Source organism: Delphinapterus leucas, chromosome 6 (genome assembly GCF_059928025.1).
Source record: "Delphinapterus leucas isolate spDelLeu-1000000601 "Yukka" chromosome 6, BTC_Dleu_Yukka2, whole genome shotgun sequence".
Classification (NCBI taxonomy): Eukaryota; Metazoa; Chordata; class Mammalia; order Artiodactyla; family Monodontidae; genus Delphinapterus; species Delphinapterus leucas.
This window is the reverse complement of record NC_143134.1, coordinates 88,158,220-88,184,889: the sequence shown is the minus strand read 5'-3', so window position 1 is coordinate 88,184,889 and position 26,670 is coordinate 88,158,220. Positions and strand designations below refer to the sequence as shown.

The 26,670-nt window shown below is 38.7% G+C and overlaps 1 protein-coding gene across 2 annotated transcripts in view; it reads right to left on the bottom strand.

The window, feature by feature from the left end:
* Positions 1-26,670, bottom strand: part of LOC111188071 (phospholipid-transporting ATPase FetA-like) — a 97,200-nt gene that overhangs the window by 33,848 nt on the left and 36,682 nt on the right. Inside the window, exons 3-13 of one of the 2 annotated variants that reach the window (XM_089913380.1) lie at positions 26,329-26,387; positions 22,212-22,325; positions 21,278-21,376; positions 19,601-19,662; positions 16,716-16,788; positions 16,280-16,350; positions 15,200-15,282; positions 14,305-14,463; positions 13,671-13,748; positions 12,659-12,747; positions 733-929 (exon numbers count right to left, since the gene is read on the bottom strand). In XM_089913380.1, coding sequence (XP_089769506.1) covers positions 733-929; positions 12,659-12,747; positions 13,671-13,748; positions 14,305-14,463; positions 15,200-15,282; positions 16,280-16,350; positions 16,716-16,788; positions 19,601-19,662; positions 21,278-21,376; positions 22,212-22,325; positions 26,329-26,387 — 1,084 coding nt within the window. The remainder of the gene's footprint in view (positions 1-732; positions 930-12,658; positions 12,748-13,670; positions 13,749-14,304; positions 14,464-15,199; positions 15,283-16,279; positions 16,351-16,715; positions 16,789-19,600; positions 19,663-21,277; positions 21,377-22,211; positions 22,326-26,328; positions 26,388-26,670) is intronic. The other variant, XM_089913381.1, reaches the window with a different exon arrangement.

Below are 26,670 nucleotides of genomic sequence, written 5' to 3'. Positions count from 1 at the left end.
AATAAATATTTATTAAATTAGTAAGATAATTTAGTTATATTGGGTGCTTTTGGGGTTGGGATGCCACAGTGCAGGGTTTAGGAAACCTGAAAAGAAGGATGCAAAAAATATGTTTGTGTGTGTGTATGTGAAAGGGAATGTTGAAAATAGAAAAAGCAGATCAGAGTACAGTAAAGACTTATTTTACCTATATTTCAAATTTTTGTTCAAGGTGCTCATGAAAAGGGGAAGGAAACATCCTTCATCTTCTCCAACTTTTGGGAACCAGAACTTAAGTCACAATTATACCTATCTACCATTTGCCACATTGTTTCTGTGGGAAAACTCATTCTGAGTTCTGAATTAACTGATTTACAAATGAATGGAATCTGTCTCACTGATAAACTAGGGGCTGCCTAGATTGTGCTTTAGCATCACCAAATTTGTGTGCATTTTTTTCTAATTATTTCATGTGTTTGTTTGTCTTATTTAGTCATGTACATTATAAACTATTTGAGGGTTGGGATAATTTTCTTTTGTATAACCCACATAGTATCTAGGGTGGTATTCTGGATATAGAAAACATTTATGCAGTCTCTAGATATGTCTCAGAGTGTTTTGTGCACCAGGCACTGTGCAAAGTAAAGGGTTAAAGAGCACAGAATCTATGCTTTCTGAAAGTTCACAGTCTAGTTGGGGAATTAAGTAGGAAGTATGAAGTCAGCTTGTCCCCCAGTGGTCAAAGAAGCCTACCTGACGTAGAGGGAAATAGGCACCACAGTGTTGAGAATAATGAAGTAGGACCAGAATATAAGGACGGCAGAGACAGCTGATGAAGAGACATATTCTTTCCATGGCAGAAAATCCTGGAAGTAGTAGCCTTTCTTGCTTTCCCAAATGCAATGACCAACTGCTAGGACAAAACACATGCTGCCTAAAAACAGAAAAATCTAGAAATCAAAAAAAGAATTAAATTAACATTTCATCCAAGACGTGCTGCTTCAGTTCTACCGTTTGGAGCCTATCTCTCAACAAAGCCTCTCTCTTTCCTTGGAGGGCAGGGGTGCCCTGGCGCTCACAGTCTCTAGGCAGTAGTACACAGGACAGAAAAGAAAGCCCAGCAGGAGCCATCCTTGGGATTTTGACAGGAGATAATAGTAACTAAAATATAGTAAATATTAATTAAGTGCCAATAATTGTGCTAAGTACTCTACCTGTATTATTTAATTTAATATTTATAATACCCGTCTTTTAATAACAGACAAGAAACTTGATATTAAGAATGGGAAAGTATTTTGCCTAAAGTCATTTAGCTACTAACTAGTATGGACAGGTCTTGAACTAGTTCCAGAACCCAATCTCTTAATTACTCCATTACTGAAGTGAGGTTCTGCTTTAAAAAAAAATCTAAAATGTGTGGCATTGGCTTAGCAGCTGGGGGTGGGTGGGTGGTAAGGAAATGGATATAAAAGGCTGACAATATGGCAATCATGTTTACAGTAAAGAATATGGTAAAACTGGAAGACAGACCATGTGCCTACTGAGGCTAGAGCTCTAAGGGAAATGGTTAGAATTAGAATATTAGTGTGTGTTGGCTGACTTTAACAAAAGAAAGAGTTGAAATAGGGGAACAACTGGCCAATTTTAAGCAGAAATGAAAAGGAATAGCGTGAAATCTGGGTCATCAAAGGACTGGAAAAGCCTATTACTTTTAGACACCAAAGAGGAAAAAAGAGACAAGATTGAGATCTTAAGCAAACAAGGCCCAATAATTCTTTTCAGCTGAATAAAATGAATCAGCCTGGAGGCAATGTTCAGATTAAAGATGGCACCTTTTTACCGAACCAAGATTATTGTTCTAGATAACCTCAACTTTCTTGTCATTAGGTTGAGAGAAAAGGGCATGGAGGGGAAAGGATGCAAAGAAAGAAGACAGATTTGAGAAAATCTGTTTAGAAAAGAACTTTGGGGAGGAGGGGATAATAATCCTGAACTCATTTTACAAAGCCAGCATTACTCTGGTACCAAAGCCAGAGAAGGACACTATAAGAAAAGAAAACTACAGGCCAATACCCCTGATGAATACAAAATTTCTCAATAGCAAACCAAATTCAACAGCATATTAAAAGGATCATACACCATAATCAAGTGGGATTTAGACATTAATGAAAGAAACTGAAGAAGACAAGTAAATGGAAAGATATCTTATATTCACAGATTGGAAGAGTTAAGCAATGTTAAAATGTCTATACTACCCATGCTATCTATAGAGTCAATGCAATCCCTATCAAGATTTCAATGGCATTTTTTATAGAAATAGAAAAAAAATCCTAAAACTTGTATGGAACCATGAAAGACCTCAAAGAGCCAAAGCAGTCTTGAGAAAGAAGCAAGGTGGGTGCATCTCATTTCCTGATTTCAAACTATATTACAAAGCTATAGTAATCAAAACAATATGGTACTGGTATAAAAACAGACATATAGACCAATGCAACAGAAATGTGAGCCCAGAAATAAACCCATGCATATATGGTCAACTAATATTTGACAAGGGAGGCAAATGGTGTTGGGAAAACTTGATATTCACATGCAAAATAATGAAACTGGACCCCTATCTTATACCACTCACAAAAATTAACTTGATATGGGTCTTCCCTGGTGGCGCAGTGGTTGGGTTGAGAGTCCGCCTGCCAATGCAGGGGACACGGGTTCGTGCCCTGGTCCAGGAAGATCCCACATACCGCAGAGTGGCTGGGCCCATGAACCATGGCCACTGAGCCTGCACGTCCAGAGCCTGTGCTCCACAACGGGAGAGGCCACAACAGTGAGAGGCCCACGTACCGCAAAAAAAAAAAAATAATAATAATAATTAACTTGATATGAATTAAAGACTTAAGTGTAAAACCTGAGATCATAAAACTCCTAGAAGAAAACATAGAAACATACAGAAAAAGTTCCTTGACAGCCATCTTGGCAATGACTTTATAGATATGACACCCAAAGCACAAGCAACAAAAGCACAAATAAACAAGTGGGATTACATCAAACTAAAAAGCTTTTGTACAGCAGAAGAAACAATCAATGAGATAGAAAGGCAATCAGTGGAACGGGAGAAGATATTTGCAAACCACATATCTGATAAGGAGTTAATATCCAAAATATATAAGGAAATAACTCAATAGCAAAAAAAAAATTCAATTAAAAAATGGGAAAAGGTCTTGAACAGACATTTTTCCAAGGAAGATATTCAAATGGCTGGTAAGTACATGAAAAGATACTCAACATCACTAATCATCATGTGATGCTCTTGGTGGGAATGTAAATCGGTACAGCTACTGTGGAAAACAACATGGAGTTCCTCAGAAAATTAAAAATAGAACTACTATATAATCCACTTCTGGGTGTATGTCCAAAGGAAATTAAATGACTCTCTTAAAGAGATATCTCCACCCCATGTTCACTGCAGTATTATTTACAATAGCCAAGACAGAGAAATAACTAAGTGTCTATCAACAGATGAATGGATAAAGAAAATGTGACACACACACACACACACACACACACACACACACACTACAATGGAACATTATTCAGCCATGAAAAGAAGGAAATCCTGTCATTTGAGACAAATGCCCAACTCTCCAAAAAACTGCCAAATGCTTTCCAAAGTGGCTGTACAATTTTACATTCCACCAGCGTCACATACCTGCAGAGAAGACATGTATGATGTTATTGTGAACCACTTCTAAGTCTACTCAGGGGTCTTCAAACCTGTGCCCTTTATCACAAGGTGTGAATTGCTCAAAGCAACCCATCCCCACTGCTAGAAAATTTTAGGTCTCATCTTTGAGTCACTGATAGAAAGTCTTTGGAGACAAGAGTATGAAGGTAGGAGGAGAAGATCTAACTGGGACCATTCTCAGAAAATGAGATTTAAAAATCCTTATTATTAAAAATTTCAAACACATATTAATGTATATAAATACTATAATGAACCCCTATGTGCCCATCACCCAGCTTCACCAATTATCAATTCGTGGCCAGTTTTATTTTATCCCAAACCTCCTCTTCCCCTGTCCTCCCTTTTATTTTAAGCAAATTTCTCACATTATATAATTTTTTTTGCAAACAGTTTAATATAGCTCTTTAAAGGATCTTATTTAAACACATAATCACAATACCTTTATCACTTAAAAAGTTAGTAATAAATCCTTAATATCATTCAATATTTGAGATTTGAGAGTTGAATAAGGGATGGAGGAGAACAAAACAGGAGGATCAAGATAAAAAAGAATAAAATCTGCTTTCATTCCTAGCCTAATGCAGATTCATACTGAGTAGTTCCGCTCTTTGTGATGAAGGTTTCTTCGGGGCCATAAAACCCTTCTTAATCTTACTCCTCCTTCCTTATGCTTCTTTTTAATGGGTCATGTGAAAGCATGGCTTATCCTCATGGTTCAGATTAAACTTCAGTGATGAGTTCTACTGGCTTTGCTTCCCCTTTGGACAGTCTATGTGGCCAATATTAAACCTGAGACCATATTCCTCTACCTGCCACTTCTCCAGGCCCGACTCCATCAGCTCCAGTGGGAAAAAGTGGGGAAGGTAAAATGATTATAATAAACTATTATTATTTATTTATAAATATAAATTTATTTATAATCTATTTGTTTATTATAAATTATTAGAATAAATAATTTGATACCTTCTGAAGCTGTGGGAGAAAATTACTGAGTGAACTTCAACACCCTTTCTGCTCCATACCTGTTGCCTGGATAATTGAGAATTACCCATCAATCATTTCCGGTGCTGTGCCATCCCTCCATTGTTAGACTATGAGTCCTCCAGAACCAGATCCTTCTGTTCAGATTTTTTTTTAAATTTAATTAATTAATTAATTTTTGGCTGCGTTGGGTCTTTGTTGCTGCCTGCAGGCTTTCTCTAGTTGCGGTGAGCTGGGGCTACTCTTTGTTGCGGTGTGTGGGCTTCTCATTGTGGTGGCTTTTCTCGTTGTGGAGCACGGGCTCTAGGTGCACAGGCTTCAGTAGTTGTGGTGCACGGGCTTAGTTGCTCCGCGGCATGTGGAATCCTCCCGGACCAGGGCTTGAACCCATGTCCTCTGCATTGGCTGGTGGATTCTTAACCACTGCACCACCAGAGAAGTCCCTTTCTGTTCAGACTGAGCCAGCAGAAAGGAAGTTGGCTTTATCGGACCAAGATCCTGAGAGCAGGGCCTCTCCCCCTTCAGAGAGGCCTTCCGGGGCAGTACACAGTCTGCTCTTTCCTCATTCCTAGAGCTTTTCCTGCCATCCTGAGGCTTTCTAAACCCTTGCAGATGTTCTCTTTCTTAAGAAATATTCATGTTGTGATGGAGTTTATTGGTACTTAGCCTAAAGCTTCACTTTGCTTCCTTTCTATAGGAAGAAAGAAACAAGAAATTGGTTTTTGCTACAAACCCCAGATGTTACTTGTTTATTACAAGAGCCAGTCAGACCCAAGAAGACCTGTGTGTAAAGAGTGGTTCCAGTAAAGGCTGAAAGAGATACTCAGTTTTGTCAAGAACTAAGGCCATTGCTGGTCACAGTGGAGCTCCCAGGCATCACAGGCAGTCTGTAAAAAGAGAGTACTCCTTGGTCCTTTGGCCCTTCACCTCTGTGCTTTTCATTGTGCCTTACCCAAGAAGTATATCCTGGATTTCTGGCATCATTCAAATTTCAAGCACTGTGCCCCACAAATACGTCCTACTTAAGAGACTAGGGTTCACAAAGCATTGTCATTGTGAGCTCTGGGGAGATCTGGGGAGGGGGAAAGGACCAAACTCCAGCTCCCCTGTGGGCTTATCAGGAAGGAGTTTTACTAAACATGCTTCCTGTGTCTGTCAGATTTTCCCCTAAGAATCATTTCCAAAAATGGGAAAAAATGAAGTGTTTAAATCAGGAAGGATTTCTGCTTCAGCTTTGAGAAATGACAATGCATTATATCTAACTACACTGACAATGTCTTGGCAAAAATACCACATAAACGAAACTGCTGAGCTGTTAAGAACATAGCTAATTCAAGAACATTTCTTTATTTAATAACCATTCAAAAGATATTTCCTGAGAACCGTTTTGTGCAAGGCACTCCCAAGAATATAGAGATGAATATGGCATAATTTCTACCTTACAGGCTCATAATTTGGTAGCTCAGGTATTCATTCATTTTTTTCACTAACTCAACACATAATAATAACACATTTTTTTCACTAACTCAACACACATAACTCAACAACATAATAATGATGCTCCCATTATGTGTCAAACATAATTCTAGGGGCTGGGATACAGTGGTGATAAAAGACAATGCCTTAACTCTCAGAGAGTTTGTAATCCTGTGGAGATATGAGGAAAACAGATATGTTAAGAAAAGAAAAAATACAAATTAACTAGTGCTAAATGCTGTGAGGAAAATAAAACAAGTTAATACAATAAGAAATGTCTTAATGGAGGTGGCCACTTTAGATAGGGTGGCAGAGAAGGCTTCTCTGAAAAGGTGACATTGAATACTAAAAAAGAAGCAAGCCATGCAAAGGCCTAGATAGACATTGCCAGCAAGGGTAAAGGTCCCATGATAGGAACAAGTTTGCTCTCTCACTTGATTTGTAGTTTACCTGGGTATAGATTTCTAGGTCAAAGTAATTTTCACTAAGAACTTTGAAGGTATGACCCTATTGGTTTCTAGGGCCCAGTAGTGTTAGTGAGAAATCTGATGCCAATCTAATTCTCATTTTTTGTTGGTATCTTATTCTTATCCCTATGAAAAAGTTAAGGGACTTCTATACACCATTGGCGTTCTAGAATTTCATGATGTTTAATGGATGCTTTAAATCTGAAATTCATATCCTTCTTCAATTCTAGGAAATATTCTTCTATTATTTCTTTGACAATATTTCCCCCTCCATTTTCTCTTTCTGATACTCCTGGGAGATCATGTGGGCTCTTGGTTTGGTCCTCCATTAAAAAAATGTATTTATCTCTTTGACTTTTGGTTTTATGGTCTAGTAGTATTCTTTGACTCTTTATTTCAGCCCTTCTATTGGCTTTTTAATTTCAGTAATTTTTACTTTCCAAAATTCTTTTTGTTATTCTTAGATTGCCTTTTTTACTCTTTCATTTAAAAAAAAAAATTTAGGGAATTCCCTGGCGGTCCAGTGGTTAAGACTCTGCGCTTTTACTGCTGAGGGCCTAGAGTGGATCCCTGGTTGGGGAACTAAGATTCCACAAGCTATGGCATGGCCCCCCCACAAAAAATTTTAGCCTATTCTTATTTTATTTGTGCAATTGCTTCTTCTAAGAATACTAGTAAAATTCTTTTGAAAGTTTTCTTTTCTCTTCCCTGAATTATAATCTGTTTTTTCCAGAGTCAGTTATTCTATTCGTTCATCCTCATCCTCCTCTTTTGTGCTCCTGGTTTCCTTCCAGTTCACTTAAAAACAGGAGTAAAAGGGTAGTTTCATCATTATAGGTTGGTTTTATTTCCTTGGGTTAATTTTGTTTCTCGAGCAGACCACTCCCCTATGGGAAGATGGAACCATGAGTTCTGTGTAGGTAGGCAGAATGTGTTCTTTCACTGGTTTTACCCTAGAGTACACGAGGAGCTTGCTGGCAAACTTGAGTCCCCCAAATTTAAAATAAAGTGGGTTTTACTCTGAAGTGATGACACCCACATTAGAAGCCCTACCCCTCTGCAGATAGATTGTTAAATTTCTTTGGAAAGCAGTTCTCTTGTTTGAGACTAGAGGTCAGATAAATTTTTACTGCTATATGTATGCCTATAGGAGTGGTAGGATGGTACAGAGGGCCAGGTGTTGTCCATGTTGTTTCATGGGCAGTTTTACAATTAATTATCCTGATTATTACCCCCACATCTTACTCCTGCTCTCAATTCCTGCTGAATCTAGCTTGGAACTACTCTTGAGGAATGCATTTCCGTGGAAGCTTTCACTACTCTGGTTTATTTATGGGTATAATCTATCTACTTTCTGCCTTCCAAAAGCTCATCAGCATCTTGGGTCTGCTGACAGTTCTTCACACTCTGTCAGGGGATTTATTTTCTATTTGTACTTCCTCACAGTCATTTCATTAGGCTCAAATAGGAAGTCTCAACGTCCTTCTTAAAACTAGATGCCCAAAAGTGAACATGGGACCCAAGATAATATTCCCTACTTTCTGAAGGAATGATTGCATGAATGACCTCATAAATGTAGAAATTCATAGCAGCTACTCTGCTAGTTTAGCTGCTCTGGGTATTTACACTACTTCTCTGCTGCAGCCATCTTGTGAGAACTTGAGCAGAGAACTGCATTCTCTTTGGAGACTCCCATTGCAGATCCCTCTATACCTCTGCTTTAATCTGCTCTGGTGTTCTCTAGGCCTGCTATTCAGCTACCATCCTAGGACTTCCTTTCACTGTTCTCATGTTTCCTGGCTTCCATATCTTTCTTGGTTTATTCTCTTGTTTTGCTTGAGTATATACTAGAAGCTTCCTAAGAGAGGATACATGATAAGTAAATTTTTTGAGTCTTTGCACATATGGATATTTCTTTATACTTGCATTTTATTGATAGTTTCAATGGATTTAGAATTATAGAATGCAAATAATTTTCTGGCAGACGTTTGAAGCGTTGATGTTTACCTTCTGCTGTTGCTGTTGAGAAGGCCAATGCTATTTTATTTATTTATTTTTTTTGTGGTACGCGGGCCTCTCACTGTTGTGGCCTCTCCCGTTGCGGAGCACAGGCTCCGGACGCGCAGGCTCAGCGGCCATGGCTCACGGGTCCAGCCGCTCCGCGGCATGTGGGATCCTCCCGGACCGGGGCACGAACCCGTGTCCCCTGCATCGGCAGGCGGACTCTCAACCACTGCGCCACCAGGGAAGCCCAGCCAATGCTATTTTGATTCTTGAATATGACATTTTATTTCTCTCCGGAAGCTCTTAGGATCTTTTAAAAAAAAATTATAATTTCTTCACATGTGGTCAATCTGCCATGTTAAACAGATTTGTCATGTGTTTTAATTTTGTCTCCCCAGGGAAATAGCAAGTATGGCAGAAAGAGCATTAACTCTGAAAAGTTATGCCTAGGTGGATAGATGTGATTATTAGTAAAATTATGTATGTAAAGCATCTGGCACATATTGATGCCCCATCTCCCAAAAGTGAACGTATATACTTGAGAGCTGGTCCCAGGACTTATAAAACCTTATGATCCTCACAACACCTGGCACATACTAGGCACATACTAGATTCTCAATAAATATGACTTGATCTCACCATACACAAAAATAAACTCAAAATGGCTTAAAGACTTAAGTATAAGACATGACATCATAAAATTCCTAGAAGAGAAAATAGGCAAAACATTCTCTGACATAAATCATACCAATGTTTTCTTAGGTCAGTCTCCCAAGGCAGTTGAAATAAAAACAAAAATAAACAAATGGGACCTAATCAAACTTACAAGCTTTTGTACAGCAAAGGAAACCATAAACAAAATGAAAAGACAACCTACTGAATGGGAGAAAATATTTGCAAATGATATGACTGACAAGGGCTTAATCTCCAAAATATACAAACAGCTCATACAACTCAACAACAAAAAAACAAACAACCCTATCCAAAAATGGGCAGAAGACCTAAATAGACATTTCTCCAAAGAAGACATACAGATGGCCAAGAGGCACATGAAAAGATGCTCAACATTGCTAATTATTAGAGAAATGCAAATCAAAACTACAATACGGTACCACCTCGCACTGGTCAGAATGGCCATTATCAAAAAGTCTACAAATAACAAATGCTGGAAAGGGTGTGGAGGAAAGGGAACCCTCCTGCACTGTTGGTGGGAATGTAAGTTGGTGCAGCCACTGTGGAAAACAGTATGGAGGTTCCTCAGAAAACTAAAAATAGAATTACCATATGATCCAACAATCCCACTCCTGGGCATATATCCAGACAAAACTGTAATTCAAAAAGATACATGCCTATGTTCATAGCAGCACTATTCATAATAGCCAAGACATGGAAACAACTTAAATGTCCATCGACAGATGAATGGATAAAGAAGATGTGGTACATATATACAATGGAATACTATTCAGCCATAAAAAGAACGAAATAATGCCATTTGCAGCAACATAGATGCAACTAGAGATTATCATACTAAGTGAAGTAAGTCAAAGAGAAAGACAGATATCATAAGATATCACTTATTTGTGGAATCTAAAATATGGCACAAATGAACCTATCTATGAAACAGAAACAGAATCACAGACATAGAGAACAGACTGGTGGTTGCCAAGGGGGAGGGATGGAGTGGGAGGCTGGGGTTAGCAGATGTAAGCTTTTCTATATAGAATGGATAAACAACAAGGTCCTACTGTATAGCACAGGGAACTATATTCAATATCCTGTGATAAACCATAATGGAAAAGAATACCAAAAAAGAATGTATATATATACATAACTGAATCACTTTGCTGTACAGCAGTAATTAACACATCATTGTAAAGCAACTATACTTCAATAAAAAATATGATTTGATGACGATGAGTCTTTGCCATTATTTTTCTGTGGGACTTTATTTAAGATATTTATCTTCACTGTGTCTCAATTTGCATATTTGTCAATGGGGAAAATACTTCTTGACTTGCTTATTGTTCATGTGTTGTGAAGCTTCAGTTAATGAATGTGAAAATTTTCAAAGAAGTTAAAATCCCTCTACAGATGTCAAGTACAGTTTCTGGTCTCAAAGCTGAATGAATTTTTTTTTTTAACATCTTTATTAGAATATAATTGCTTTACAATGGTGTGTCAGTTTCTGCTTTATAACAAAGTGAATCAGTTATACATAAACATATGTCCCCATATCTCTTCCCTCTTGCATCTCCCTCCCTCCCACCCTCCCTATCCCACCCCTCTAGGTGGTCACAAAGCACCGAGCTGATCTCCCTCTGCTATGTGGCTGCTTCCCACTAGCTATCTATTTTACGTTTGGTAGTGTATACATGTCCATGCCACTCTCTCGCTTTGTCCCAGCTTACCCTTCCCCCTCCCCGTATCCTCAAGTCCATTCTATAGTAGGTCTGCATCTTTATTCCCATCTTGCCCCTAGGTTCTTCTGACCATTTCTTTTCAGATTCCATATATATGTGTTAGCATACGGTATTTGTTTTTCTCTTTCTGACTTACTTCACTCTGTATGACAGTCTCTAGGTCCATCCACCTCACTACAAATAACTCAGTTTCGTTCCTTTTTATGGCTGAGTAATATTCCATTGTGTATATGTGCCACATCTTCTTTATCCATTCATCTGTTGATGGACACATAGGTTGCTTCCATGTCCTGGCTATTGTTGAATGAATCTTCCTAATTTTCTAAAATCCCATTTATTAAATCCAAAGGATATAGAAAAAGAACTGTAACATTTACCATAATAAATAACAGAGAACACACAATTTGTAATTCAGATATTAATGAGAAATGTACAGGAAAAGGGCACTTTTATTTTCTAAGCAATAGAGTAAAAATAAAATATAAAAAGTAATGGAATCAAGTATAGGCAGCATTGGAACCACTCAGTCATGCAGAGAAGCTGTGTAAGTGAAATTAATCTATCTATATCTAACAAGAATAAAGGCAACCCATATATAATAGCATGCAAATAAATTAATTAGTCTTCAATTTAAACTTCTATTCTCAAAGCTGATTATTATCTATTGAGTGCTTATAAAAATTTTTTATTGGAATATAGTTGATTTACAATGCTGTGTTAGTTTCAGGATACAGCAAAGTGAATCAGTTATACATATACATATATCCACTCTTCTTTAGATTCTTTTCCCATATAGGCCATTACAGAGTACTGAATAGAGTTCCCTGTGCTATACAGTAGGTCCTTATTAGTTATCTATTTTATATATAGGAGCATGTATATGTCAATCCCAATCTCCCAATTTATCCCTCCTCCCCTTGCCCCCGGTAACCCTAAGTTTGTTTTCTACATCTGTGACTCTGTTTTGTAAATAAGTTCATTTGTACTCTTTTTTTAAGATTCCACATATAAGCTATATCATATATATTGAGTGGTTTTCAAATTTCATTTCTTAGCAGCAGAATCCTTTATTTTCCAACTGAGATCTTACAGAACAGATAAATGTGAAGCTGCTCTTTTTAAAGCAGAAACTTCAGAATGAAGAGGCCAAACAAAACTCTTGATCTTCTCTATTCCCCCTGCAGCAGACCTTAGACTCCTCTAAGGAAATAGAGTTTGAAAATCATTGGTTTAAGTAAGGTGATCTATTAGTCCAAGTAAGGTTTTATTAAAGTGGTCATGAGTAAAACTGGCTATGAAAAAAAAGTGTCTTAATTTCTAAAGCAGGGTCCATAATCTATTCTGGTACCACTAATCAAAGTATCAAAGCTTCAACAAGTTATGACTGTCCTCCACAACAGAGGTATAAACTTGAGACTCCCTTGTCAATGAGTTCTGTTCTTTTCTGCTTCAGACATTAGTATGTGGGGTCCTAAAACTGCTTGAGGTTTTCAAACAACTAAATTCTGACTTGAAAATACCACCTACTGCTGTGGAAGGAAGGGAAGTATGCCTATTTGTAAAGAAACAGAAAAAAGTCTTTAACTTACCCAGAGCACAAGGACATTCATGAGATGGTCTATGTGTGTCCGTTTAAAAGTGGACTTTCCACTGTTCTGCATTAATTTGGTGTCTGGTCCTAAGTGAAACAGGGAGACATCACCTCTTAGAATCACTGAATATTCTCAAGAGGATTGAAATTGGGTTAAAATGTACCTTTATGACCACTTTATCAAACCTCAATGCTAGGGGATAAAGTCCTGGAGAAAGGCTCATGCTTGGTGCCAATAACTCAAAGAATGGAAAAGTTGTTTCTAAGGATAATCCCAACTACTTCTGCAAAGTGCATCAATGCTTGACACCTCCCTCTCTTTGCTGCACCTTAGTCTAGTTTTTCGTTGATAAGTCAGAATAGGAGCCACAAGCTTCTCTCTCATCTGGTTTATTTAGCTTAGAAAAGGGATTTTCTGATAAGGAGAACTTCACCTTCTTTTGAGGAAACCCATTGCTGGACCAGGCTCTATTTAAAGTTTCTAATTAAGAAATGGAGAAAGGAAAAGGCAATGGCAGTGATTTCTCTTGAGGTGGAAGCTTGGGAGCTGAGATTTCTCTGGAGCTGAGAGACAGAGACTCTGCATTTCTTCATGACAAGGCAGATAGTAAGTAGAAATAAAGAGCTTTTTTTTTTTTTATAAGAGCTCCTATAGGAACCAACATTTTTTTTTTTTTAATTTTATTTATTTATTTATTTTTGGCTGCATTGGGTCTCCGTCGCTGTGCGCGGGCTTTCTCTAGTTGCGGTGAGATGGGGCTTCTCTTGTTGCGGAGCACGGGCTCTAGGCACACGGGCTCAGTAGTTGTGCCTCGTGGGCTCTAGAGTGCAGTCTCAGTAGTTGTGGCGCACGGGCCCAGTTGGTCCATGGCATGTGGGATCTTCCTGGACCAGGGCTCAAACCCGTGTCCCCTGCACTGGCAGACAGATTCTCAACCACTGCACCACCAGAGAAGCCTTAAAGAGCTTTTAATGGCCACTGGGACTAGAGTTGGAAATTATTATCTTACTGCGGTTGTTGTCATCAATGCCCACTGTCACCGAGGGCACAGGGTGGCACAGAATCTTCCTCCATTTTCCAGCACTACCTTATAACTTAAGAAAATCCCTCAATAAGTATAAGGGATTATGGTTCTAAATGCCATCTCAAGATGGGCCACTGCTAATGAGCCACATGTGCCTTTTCTCTGGTATGAACACTTCATATTGTATTTTATATTCTACATAATGACTGCCGTGTTTGTTTTTTCCTCATGGGAGCAATCCACATGTATACTCTCCCCTTTCACATGTTCCCCTTTCATATGCTAATACTATGTGTACTTCTATGTGTATACCTTCTCTTGTGTCTAGATATGTTTAGAAAGAATTATGAATGCTCTGTGGTCTTGGAACACAAAGCCTTCCTCTAACAAAGGCAGGGCTGATATGCTGGCAGCTCACTGCTTGGAAAAGAGGTCGTTTTTTTCTTAAATTATCCATCCATCTATCCATCTACCTGCCTCCCTTTCTATCTGTCTCAAAGCCATAGTGTTCTGGTACATATCTGAGCACCATATCTGCATCCTGAAAACTAAGTACCCACAACGTGGCTACTAATGGAATCCAGCAGGCTGGGGGTCTGTGGTCCCCACAAAGACGTACCAGTAAAAATTACCAAGCCATAGCACCAGTCTGTATTCCTGATGATGCAGCCTCGGAGAATCAGCCTGTCATGATCCAGGACGTAATTTTTTCCTTTATAAATCAGTATTCCTGTGAATCTGTCCAACCTGTTATTGGGAGACTCACACCTCACTTCTCCTGAAAAAAAAAAAAAAAAAAAGAAGGAATAAGAGTCCTGACTCTGTAATCTTAATTCTTTCCTAACAGGACAGAGGAGGCTTAACAGAAAAGAGGAAAGAACATCCCCTTTTCAAAATATACACACATCTTTTGCCTATCCTTTCTCAGCCACTGCCCATTTCTCACCAGGCAAAGGGTTCTGGGCATCAAAGAAGAGTAATTCTGTGACATGGGTCATCCAGAGAGAGAACAACCCACACGATAACCTATCACCATCAGTACTTCTAGATCAAATGAGCTGAATCTGAAGAAATTTTAAAATACTTAAAGCAAACCTAGTATTTGTTTCAAAATGGAAATAATTTGACTTTTTCATGATTAGTAAAGTAAAATACATTGTAAATACATATACAACATTGTAAATACATATACAACATTAAAAGGAGAAAGTAAAACTCACCCACTGCCTCGAAATAAGCACAATTAAACTTCTGTAGTACATCCTTCCAAGTTTTTTTCTATACATGTACTCATAAACATACATATGTTTCCAAAAACAGGTTTATGTTACATATACTATGCATAGTGTATTGCAATCTTTTTCATTTATTAATATGTTGTGAATATTTTTCCATGTGGATAAATAGCAACTTGCACATCGTTTTTAATATAGAATTCACTGATGGATGTACCACACTTTAACCAGACATCTACTAATAAATATTTGGGTTGGCAAACCTATTCCCTAACTCACCATCAAAGGCAGATAGTAGCTTCAGGTTATCTTCCATCTCACTGGTAACTGAGATGGCTTGCTTCACTTTCAAGTTGGTTTCACTAGAGTAAAGAATGCACATACATAACAGCATCACAGGTCCAGTTTCTCCAATTTTAGAAAACAGTTGTTACCAATAGAGCTTGGGCTATAGGCTTGAGCCGTGAGAGTCACTCCCACTGTTATCCTCTCTCAAGAAAAGTATTGAGGTGGGATGGTTCCACAGGGAAGCTGGGTATTAGCCCACTTGTTCCCCTCTCTCCCTGAAACACACATCAACTGCTTCAACCAACCTATGAGACCTTGTGGGTCAGATGCTCTAGAAAAGCTGAAGAAACATCACAAGACAACCTGGAGGGGGTACCTGCTCCCTTCAAGAATAAGGAGCAGGTCCTGGTAAGAATGTGCATATACCTCCAAGTAAACATACTCCTCATCTCATAAATATTTACAGGATCCATGAAGGGATCCCACTTAACCATTTGCTGATACAAGAATGCACAGAGACAGAAGTAAAAAAGAAGCCACATTTCAAAAAGTTTGTGGGCACCAAGAGGAATAGTTGTAAGGACACAGATCGATACAAAACTCCACAGGACAAGCTCTCTGAAGATGGCCTCTATACTCCAAAGATCTTAGCTTTTGCACGTTAATGAATTTCTACCTTAAGTCCTTTCTAGAACATGGTTTATCAGTACATAATTACCTCCATATTCATTCCCCCCCTGGAAACTTTGGAACTATATTCTGAAATTTTACAGTTCTGTTAACGTCTTTCCTACCACTCAGCATTACTGAATATAGATAGACAGAATGTCTCCAGTTTAGAGATGGAGAATACGGAGTTTATTTGCCCAGATTCTGCACCAGTGGATGCTAAATTATTGCTGTCAAGAGCTCAGCCTGAGACTTGAGGTCCCAAGAGTCTGGCCTCCTATCTTATCTAGATATTTCTAGCCTCTTTTAGCACTTCATTCTCTGCATCATGTTCTCCCTCAGTGAGAAATCACTCTAAGCTGGCTCAACCGTCTTAATGGATTATCAGGAGGGAACACTCACCCGTCCAGTTCTGCTGTTTCTATATATGTCAGACTGTAGGGCTCACTGCTAGAGAGTAACAGTATATCAGCCTGTGGTCAGAAAAGTCAGAGAAGATAAGGAAGGCAGGAAGGCAGACTTTTAACATTACAGTGTAACAAAAGCAATTACCTCAGGAACAGATGTTCATCTTAAGAATATTATAGACATTTGGTTTACTTTCTTTGTCTAGGACCCATCACTGCTACCACACACCCCCTCTCCAAAAACTAGTCATGTTTTACCTGTAGCTATGGTGAGAAATGGACAAGAACAAACTTCTTACCACAGGAGATGTTGATCTCTGGATGCAAAGTGAGGAAGGTGAAGGTCACCAAAAGGAGTGGTCACAGAAGTTGCTAAAAGGGTTCCTATTCAAGCCAAAAGAGAAAAAGCCACAGCCCAAAGAGGTACTCACCGTGACAACCTGATTATTTTCTAGTTTTATTATATCTCCCACTTGGACATTCATCCATTTGTCTGTCACTATCCTGCAAGAAAGTGAGCCTTGAATGCCTGCATGCCTGCTCTGAGAATTTCCCCACAGCCCTGTTTTGACAATCAAGAAGAAAAAAAAAAAAGCTGAGATGAACTCAAGGCTCAAAGGAGGACCAAACTGGGTTTGTGATACTCCTTGCTACAATCAAGAATGGGGCCCATTTCTCTTGACTTAAGACTATAAGAGTTTTCTAAAACTCTATAAGGGTATATGTAGACATACATGCACATAATTTTTCTTTAAATAAAAGCAATATATGCATATGGTAAAAAAAAAAACATTTCAAATAATTAAGAAGTATGTAAGGACTTCCCTGCTGGCGCAGTGGTTAAGAATCCGCCTGCCAATGCAGGGGACACAGGTTCGAGCCCTGGTCCGGGAAGATCCCACATGCTGCGGAGCAACTAAGCCCGTGTGCCACAACTACTGACCCTGCGCTCTAGAGCCCGTGAGCCACAACTACTGAAGCCCACGTGCCTAGAGCTCGTGCTCCACAACAAGAGAAGCCACCGCAATTAGAAGCCCACACACCACAACGAAGAGTAGCCCCCGCTCACTGCAACTAGAGAAAGCCCGTGCGCAGCAACAAAGACCCAATGCAGCCAAGAGTAAATTAAAAAAAAAAAAAAGAAGAAGTATGTAAAAGGAAAAAGTAAAGTCTCTTCTCTCCCCAAATTTTAGTTTTCCTTCCCCCAAGGTAGCCACTGTGAGTAATTTTTTGCATTTCTTTAGAGAAAATATCAATCCATATAATCCCATACAAGATAAACATTTAAAAATTACATAATAGATACATAATTTTCTGCACTTTGCATTTTTCATTTAATAATATATCTGGGAGAACACTTATAGAAGATGTGGCTCATTCCTCTTGATAGCTAAAAAATGCGGCTTTTAACTAAAGATGTGCTTGTAGCCAGAATTACTGAGAAATTAAGATGACAGAAATCACAACTTGAAAAACAAATTTTTTTCAATAGTAGCTTTGCTCAAACTCATGTGCTCTAGAAAAAGAAAGCCACTTTTTGGAATATAGACAACTCACCTCAAGTGTTACATCAGTCAAACATTCACTGGCTTACAAAGTCTAACCACTAGGGACCTGCTTGTGAACTCCTACTCTAAAACCACTCTATGACAAATTCTTCTCTAATAATCTTATAAAATCCAAGTGCTCAAGCTCCTTGGGAAGTTCATTTGACTAAATTCATTTGGTAACTCCCTAGCCTTGCAAATTTCTTACACACTCAGTTTTATCTTTTCTTTCTATTTCTATTACCTTCCTTTCTTTTTTAATTTTCTTTTTAATCACAACTGACTTTTTTGGTGGTATCTTATGGGAGGCTTCAACAGACCAAAACACTTAGGGAAATAATCCACCATGAGTAAGAATCAGCAGACACAATAAATAACAGAATTAGATGCCCAAGCATGTCACATAATAGAATCATACGATTAAAACTACAGCTGCTGGTATATATACAATGAAATATTATTCAGCCATAAAAAAGAATTAAATTTTGTCATTTGCAACGAGGATGGACTTGGAGGGTATTATGCTAAGTGAAATAAGTCAGACAGAGAAAGACAAATACTGTATGATATCACTTATATGTGGAATCTAAAAAATACAACAAACTAGTGAATATAAAAAAAAAAGAAACAAACACACAGATAAAGAACAAACTAGTGGTTACCAGTGGGGAGAGGCAATATAGGGGTAGGGGATTAAGAGGTACAAACTATTACGTATAAAATAAGCTACAAGGATATATTGTACAACATGGGGAATATAGACAATATTTTATAATAACTATAAATGGAGTATAACCTTTAAAAATTGTGAATCACTGTATTGTACACCTGTAACTTGTATAACGTTGAACATCAACTATACTGCAATTAAAAAATATGTTTTTAAAATATAGCTCCTGGGTATTCTGTAAGGTCACCATGAAAAAAGACTGGACCTCAATCTTGAATTCTTTCAGATTTGTACTTCTTTGCAATCATGATTCTGCAAACACTGGTCACTTTTCCTTTCATACAATCTCTATTTGTTGAATTCTTTCCCATCCCTTAAGGCCCAGCACAAATATCACCTCTTCCAGAAAGTCTTCCTTGATTCCTTTAGCCAGCTATGATTGCTCATTTTTATTAATTCCTATGATAATTTTTTGTACCTCTTATGATAATCTTCACATTTTGCCTTATATAGAAATCACGCCTGTCTCCCTCTATTCCTGCCAAAGGTAAATTGCTCAAATTTTGCAGGAACCCACAAAAAATACAAACATTGACCCAATACTTTAGATAGATATGACCAAACACTACAGCAATGGAGTCAACACCAATATTTTCTTTATATTGCTAACAAAAAGATGTCCTAACCAAAGGCTACAGTAGAATGGTCAATAAGCCATGTAGAGTCGATTGATGTTCTAAAGACAGGTGTCTCCATGCTGACCACTGTACTAGTAATAACCACTTGCACATTAATACCATGTCATAATTTATTAATTGCTTTAATATATATTATTTTGTTTTCATTTTCATAAGCATCCTCTAAGGTATAGAATATTATCTTCACTTTATAGATAAGAAATATGAGGCCCAGAGAGGTCTGAGGTCACATAGGAAGTTCAGGGCATACTAGATCTAGAAACAAGTTCTTCTTATGTCCAACCTGAGGCTCTTTTCACTGTCCTGAATCACTTTTGCAAAGCACCCAGCACATCAAGTTTTAGCAAGGCCAATCCTCTCCCAGAGTTGGTCCAACCTAAACTGGCTTCCCTAGGACTTACCTGCCATCCATCAGCAGCAGAACAGAACGACTGTTGACTTGATTGTCGTTTTGGTGCCTTTTCTAAAATTATATAAGAAAAAGTTCAGGAAATAGACATAAAGCAAACTGCATGTAGAAGGTTAATATTTTGAAGTATTATTCAATGTAGTTCCCCTTTTTTGTAATTCTCCCTCACCCCCCTCCTTCACCCTCCCAACCCCAAGTCCTTCTACCATGAAAACCAGGCCAAGAAGCTGATTGTCTCTGAGAAGCTGGGGATGGAGGTCAGAAAAAGGACCAAGAGAGAAGAAAGAGACAAAATCTTGGCTTTAATATCAAGAGCCAAAGCCTGGGGTAATGAGAACAAACAACTTACGTCAAAAGCCACAGAGGAGAGAATGCAAAATGAGGGGTAGGACTAGAACCTCATACACCTTGGTAGGTGCAGGGAAGTTAAGTATTCACAAGCATGCAGCTACCTTCACCCCCAACCACAGTCAGCATAAGAAGCCTCTACCATGGACGCAGTGAGGAAAGAAGAATAGAGGTCCATTCAAAGACCAAATAAGAAGGTGACAAATAAGGGTATGTCCTGATGCTACGACTCACACAAATCCCCTCCTTCCAGTTGAGATTACTCCCTGCGAAAAGGGTAGGACTGGGAAGAGGGCAGAAAGAGTCCTGAATTTGTCGGTTTATCCTAAAGAGACTGAGTTCTAAACCAGAAGTAACTAGGTGGGTTATCCTGAATTGGCAAGTTTACTTTTCAGCTTTCATTAAAAAGGGTTGAGATGGTGAAGTGCTGGTTATGAGCTACATTGAGTTTAGTTACAGAAAATTAAGTTATATTTTTGCACACCTGAGTTGTGACTGAAATTTCAACCACTATATGTGCTAATTCTGGTTTTAAAGAGTTACAGAGTTAGAGCTGGAGAAACACCCTGCTCTCAAACTTTGGTATAAAAATCTATCCTGTCAAAATCAGAAGGACTCTCTTAGGGAAGCTTCAAGCAGGTCAACGGGATGGACTTCCCAAATCCCACTAGTAGGCGTAGTGCTGGTTCCTCACCCTCACCCTTCCTTGCTGGGCCTGCTGTAAAGAAGCAAAGAGGAAGCCATGCAGCACTCACTGAAAGCCAGTTTCTTCCTCCAAGGCCAGGAAAGGAGTCAGCCTCTGTTATGTCATGATCTTTCTAAAACCAGAGGGTTGCTAGCTATGTGTACCTGATAGAACTGAAAGTTGGAAAGGGAAATAAGGGAGAGTTGGAGAGGAGAAGAGCAATGTGGAAAGGGGAGATAAGAGCAGGAGAAAGCAGGGGGGACAGAGGGAGGAGGGAAGAGGAATATAAAAATGGGAGAAGGGTGAATGGAGAAAGGATGAGAGCAAACCCAGAGAGAGCTAACTGAAGGAAGAGGTGGGTTATGAAAAAGGAGATGGAAGGAAACCTGGAAAAAGGTGGCAGTAGGAAGAAAGAGAAAGGCCTTGCATTACCCCTTTCTGGCCATGTATGGCTCACCAATCTTGGGCTTAAGGGAATTTCATATTCCTCTGGGATGGATAAGGACATAGGGAAAGGAAACACCTCTTTCCTTTCAGTGCTTCTTCCTAGCAAAAGGTAGTCCTGGGGAGTCCTTCTTGCCCCCCACAGCCTGACTAGGTACAGTGAGAGACTAGAGGCCCAGGAAGCCACTTCACCACGTCGTCGATGGCATCTTTCACTGCTGTTATGGACAGCACCACCATCAGGGGTACCACAGTCGTGTACCATGCCAAGGAGGAGATCTGGGGAATCAACTGAAAGAGGGACGGGGAGAGAAACTTGGGTCAAAAAACTTAAAGGACAGTGTATTCCCTCCCAATCCCCACCCCACCACCATTTCCCCCTCCCTAGATTTATAATAAATTCAACTATCCTAGTTGCTTTCCATTGTTGTAGCCTCCAGACAACCACCCAAAAGTCAGGAAACACCTCTTAAGAAAGGATTAAAGAAGAGGAGATGGTAAATTGCTATGTATCTGTCCTGAACTCTAATACCTTTGTCTTGATGGCAAAGAGCCATTTCTCCTCTGATAATGAAGGTGCTGGGGGTAGGGCTGTAAGAGTGGACACAGGAAAACCACATAACCTCCCATGCCCCTCCAGCATAAGGGGAAATGAGATGATCCGTCTCTCTCTCCCAACTTGTGCCTACCCTGTGCTCTGCTTCCTTGCCCTGTGCTTGTGTTCTAAACCATTCTCCTCCCTCAGCACTCCCGTGTGTTAACTTTCTGTCAGGGAGGCTGAGACAAGAAGGAGGAATGGGATGGCAGCTGAGGTTGGGGTGAAGAGTCAAGTCTGTGGCCTTTTATGGTTAAGCTGAACTGTGGCCGTGCAGCCATGATGAGGGAGCACCCCTTTACTCGGGACTTGGCGACCTTGTCCCCTTCCTCTTGTAGAGTCTTGTTTCACCCTGGCTAATCCTGACCACAGCTACTCTAGGAGACTGGCCTGAGACTCCAGCCATCCATTTGCCTGTTATCTAAAGAGAGAAGACATCTCTCAGTTTAAGGAGGAGAAGGACTGATTACATAACCTGACCCCAGAGAGACTGATAAAATACTTTGTGGAAAAGGCCCTAAAAGGCAATACCTGTAGGAAAAGCAAAAAGAGGAAATATGCATTTGCAAGTCTCTGGAACTGTTCAAACAGGTTCATAGGCAAGAAGTTAAAGGCATTATATTTTGAGGTCTTGATGCTATTGTTCTGTGAGTAAAAGAACACAAGCACAATTAGACGAATGAAAGACCCCACCTCCCAGTCTTAACAAAAAGGACCAAGACCACTTCATAAAACAGGAAAAAGCCACAGCCCCCCAACATAGTGGGAGAAGGAGGGAAGAAGTGTTTTTCTCCCAACCCCCTTTTCTTTGAGGCCTAGAGAGGCCTAGAGTATGCAAAGTTGGCAGAGCTGATCAATATGGGACATTTTTAGGAGGGGCAGGATTTATTTACGCCCTGAATAGAATTCTTTGTTTATTGATGCCATTGATAATAATGATGATAATAAAATCAACAATAAAAACTTACACTTATTGAATAGTTACTATGTGTAAGGCACTATTCTAAGCATTTTATATGGAGCAACTTAATTTAATTCTCACAACCACCATATGAAGGGAGTAATATACTACCAACTTTTGAGGATGCAGAAATTGAGGAACTGAGGTTAATTTATTTGCCCAAGACCACACAGTTACTTGCAGAGTTTAGATTGTGCTGTCCCCTGAGCCCCAGTTCATTTGTACAGCCATCCAAATGCTTTTTTTTCTTAGAATCAGAAATCTTTCAGTTTCATCTTACCCTATGACCCAAGGTCCTTCTCAGCCCTAAACAGCAGGCAAGTTTGCCATTTGTGTTAGCTCTACTCAGAGCTCTCTAATGAAGCTTTTCTTAGCCTGAAACCCACTTTGTTGTGCCTTTACATGTTGCTTTCAATGCTGAAGGATATCAGATGCCAAAAGCAAATTACTGTCTTTCAACCTTAGCCCACTGAAGGTTCCTACACTGGTTGCTGTCAGCATTGGAGACTCACTTGCCCCTTAACTGTCCCGACAGAGGTCTGAATAGTTTTGGCCTACATCTAAGCTATTATTTTGCTGAGTGAAAATGGGAACTTGCTACCTCTTCAATCCTGATCTCAAGATGTTGACAAGACCATCTTACTTTCTACTTTGGGGTCTTCAGTCGTTTGACCTAAGATGTGAGAGTTTGAATCTAAGAGCTCAAGAAAAGCGGAAGAATGAGACCAAATAATCCCCTAAGGACAGGGCTTCTCCCCCACCGTCTCCATCCATAGGGCTTGATGAAAGAATAAACCCACCTGCAGTCCTGAAATACAGATACTGCTCAAGTATGAAGAATCTCTTGCTGGGTCCTACCTTGGGAAGACATCTGAACTCTTCTGTCAGAGAACCAACATCATTCTGTACTAAGGCTAAAACTTGCCTTGGAAGGCTAGATAGGCTACTCAGTCAAGCCTTGCCTAAGGTCTATTTCCCTAGGGAAGGGAAGCTGGTCAAACATTTTAGCACTTAGGAGTTTAAAGATCCAAGTTAAACCTAGGATTTCCTTCGTGTTTCTCCATGATTTTCCAATTAATGATCAATCAAACACTATACATTTCTCAAGGTTTGCTCTGTTCACAGCTCTATTATGGGCTATACTAGTAGAGGCTGAAAAAGAGTTAAACAAGATCTATCCTGGAGAGCTCACAGGTATGTCTTGAAAGGAGTTCTAACTAAATGACCTCTAAGGTCCTTTCTAGCTCTGAGAGTAGGTTATTCTAACATAGAAATAGTTTTCTTTGATCATAAGATACTCTGAATTTCTTGGTGTCTAAGTCCAGACGACTCTGATACTTGGAACCAAAGTTCTCTTGATCTTCTGCCTTACTGAAGCAGCTGGCTTTCATTACTGATTTTCCATTTGATTTTATAGTTAATGTATTTCAGGTTTCTATTCATTTGGGTAGCATTTGTTTAGAAAACAAAGACAAAAGCTAACCCGATTCTGTCTCAAGATAAACATAGCATTACTTCTTTACTAACTTGGCAACTAGAGTGTTTTGTTCTACTCTTAAATGTCAAACCAGAAGCAATATCTCAAGAATGTAGAACATCTGCTTAACTATGAAATTCCTCAGTGTTTGGTTCTTTTGGCATGATAGAGGTGGCAGATTTTGGTTTGGGCTATTTATTTATTTGGGCAGGGGTACCTGTTTGACTGCTAAAGCGGGGTATAGAGAACAGAAGGCCAAGTATATAATGAGAATCAGTAGTTAGGGGATTGAGAAGAGGAAAAGGAATAGGAATGGAAGTAATTAGAGAAATAGGATGAAAATGAGCAATGGATAGGCAGGGAAATGAAACGGTTGTTAAGTACATAATAGTCAAACCTGTTTATTTATTCATCAGCTATCCAGCAAATGTTTACTGAATGCCATTTATGTGCCAAATATTGTGATGGGAACAGTAGTTACAGAGATGAGTGCAACTTGTACCCTTTTGTCAAGGGGTAATAGTTTCTTGATGAAAGAAAACTAACATTTTTTTTTTCACAACCATATTTAACTCTAACAATCACCATGTATGGTGAACATTATTATGCTCTTTATATAGATGAGGGAACTGAAGAAAAGAAGTTAAATAATGTGCCTAAGGATACAAGGTTAGTAAAGACTAGAGCTGTGTTCAAACTCAGGTCTGTCTGATGCCAAAACCTAGTTTTACTGCACCATAGAGCTTCTTATGTAGCTCTAGAAGGTAGAGAGGGGGAAACCTGTTCCCATGGCCATATCCTAAATATTGTTATTATCCAGAGCCTCTCTAACTCAGAAATCATAAATATCCTACAGAGACTACAAATATGTATATCTATGTATATATATTATATACTTATAGCACTATATATATATATATATCTCTACATGTGCACAAAGTAACATATATGTAAAAATTGCTTGTAATTATAAAAGATTGGAAACAATCCAATGTCAATTTAAAAGGAAATGGTTACATAAACTATGCTTAATCTGCCTAGGAAATACTATGCAGTTGAAAAAAGAAGGAAAAAGCTCTCATGAAATTATAATTATGAAAACATCTCCAGGACATACTGATAAGGTTCAGAATAGTTTAAGAAAGTGGGAAAATGAGAATATATATTTGTATTTGCTTTATTTGCACAAAGAAGCACTGCTGAATACACAAGAAACTCATAAAAGTGGTTCCCTAGAGGGAGCAGAGATGAGGGCAAGAATAGGGTGTTGGAGCATGACTTTTAAACATATATCTTTTTATGAGTCACTTATTTATAAATAAATTAAAAAATGAAAAAAGAATCCAATAGAAAATGGGCAAAGATCATTAACAGTAGTTTCCATAAAAAGAAATACAGAAGGCTAATTAACAAGAAGAGATTATTGCTCTCACTCAAAATTAAGGAAAGATAGATAACAAAATGTCATTTTTCATCTAAGAGTCTGGCAAAGATAAAAAAGATTGATAATATCAAGTTTGGCAGGAATATGGAGAAGTGAGCAGTCTTTACTATAGGTAGAAATATAAATGGATATAATCTTTTTAGAGGGCAATCTGGCAATATGTATCAAAAATTTTAATGTGTTTTCCTTTTGACCCAGCCAATTCACTTCAAGGAAACTCTCATAATGTATATTCACACAAATGTGCTGAAGTATATGTAGTATAATGGTGTTCACTTAGGACCATTTATCATAGCAAAACACTGGAGAAATTTTTTTGGAGGGGACACCTGCATATAAATAGAGACATTTAAAATGATAATAAGAAACTGGTTGAATAAATTAAGGTATATTGATACAATGGAAAACTATGCTGCTATTAAATGAATTAGGAAGGTCTACACATATCGTCATAGAGAGATGTCTAAGTGAAAAAAGAAAGTTGTAGAACCATGCTTTCATTTGTGCAAGCTACAATATTTCTTTTCTAGAAGATATATATAAAACCCAAAATTTGAGACACATTCTCCCCTGAGTCTAGGTCACCGTATTAATTTGGTTTCTGAGCCCTCACTGTACCAGCCCTCATTGTATAGGAGCTTGAAAGAAAGTAGAACCTATGTTGTAGAATCTACATCTACAAAGAATTTCCTGCCTCACTGACAACGGGGATTATTAGAGGAAAATACCAGCCCTCTCCTGAAATAGCTAGAGACCTGATACTCACCGGATATCCGAACAGACTGTTAAATTCTCTGTTGTTGGCTTGCAGATACCTCTCTTGCTCTGAAAAAGAAGAGAGAAATGATGAGAAGGATGCCCCTCTGTAGATCAGCCTGGGATGCTGGCTGCTAATGAAGACTTCACTAGCTTCTCACACTTTCTCACTGAGGATATCTGCCCACAAATAGGATTTTGTCTCTCTATTCAGAGAATCAAGAAATACAATAAAAATAGAAACCCTAAAGTGTTTGTTGAAGCTTTCTAGAGGCAAGAGGACAAGTAACTTCTGAGGAGTTCTCCACCATTAATGCTTCTAGTAATCCTAGATTATGTTTCCACAGACAAC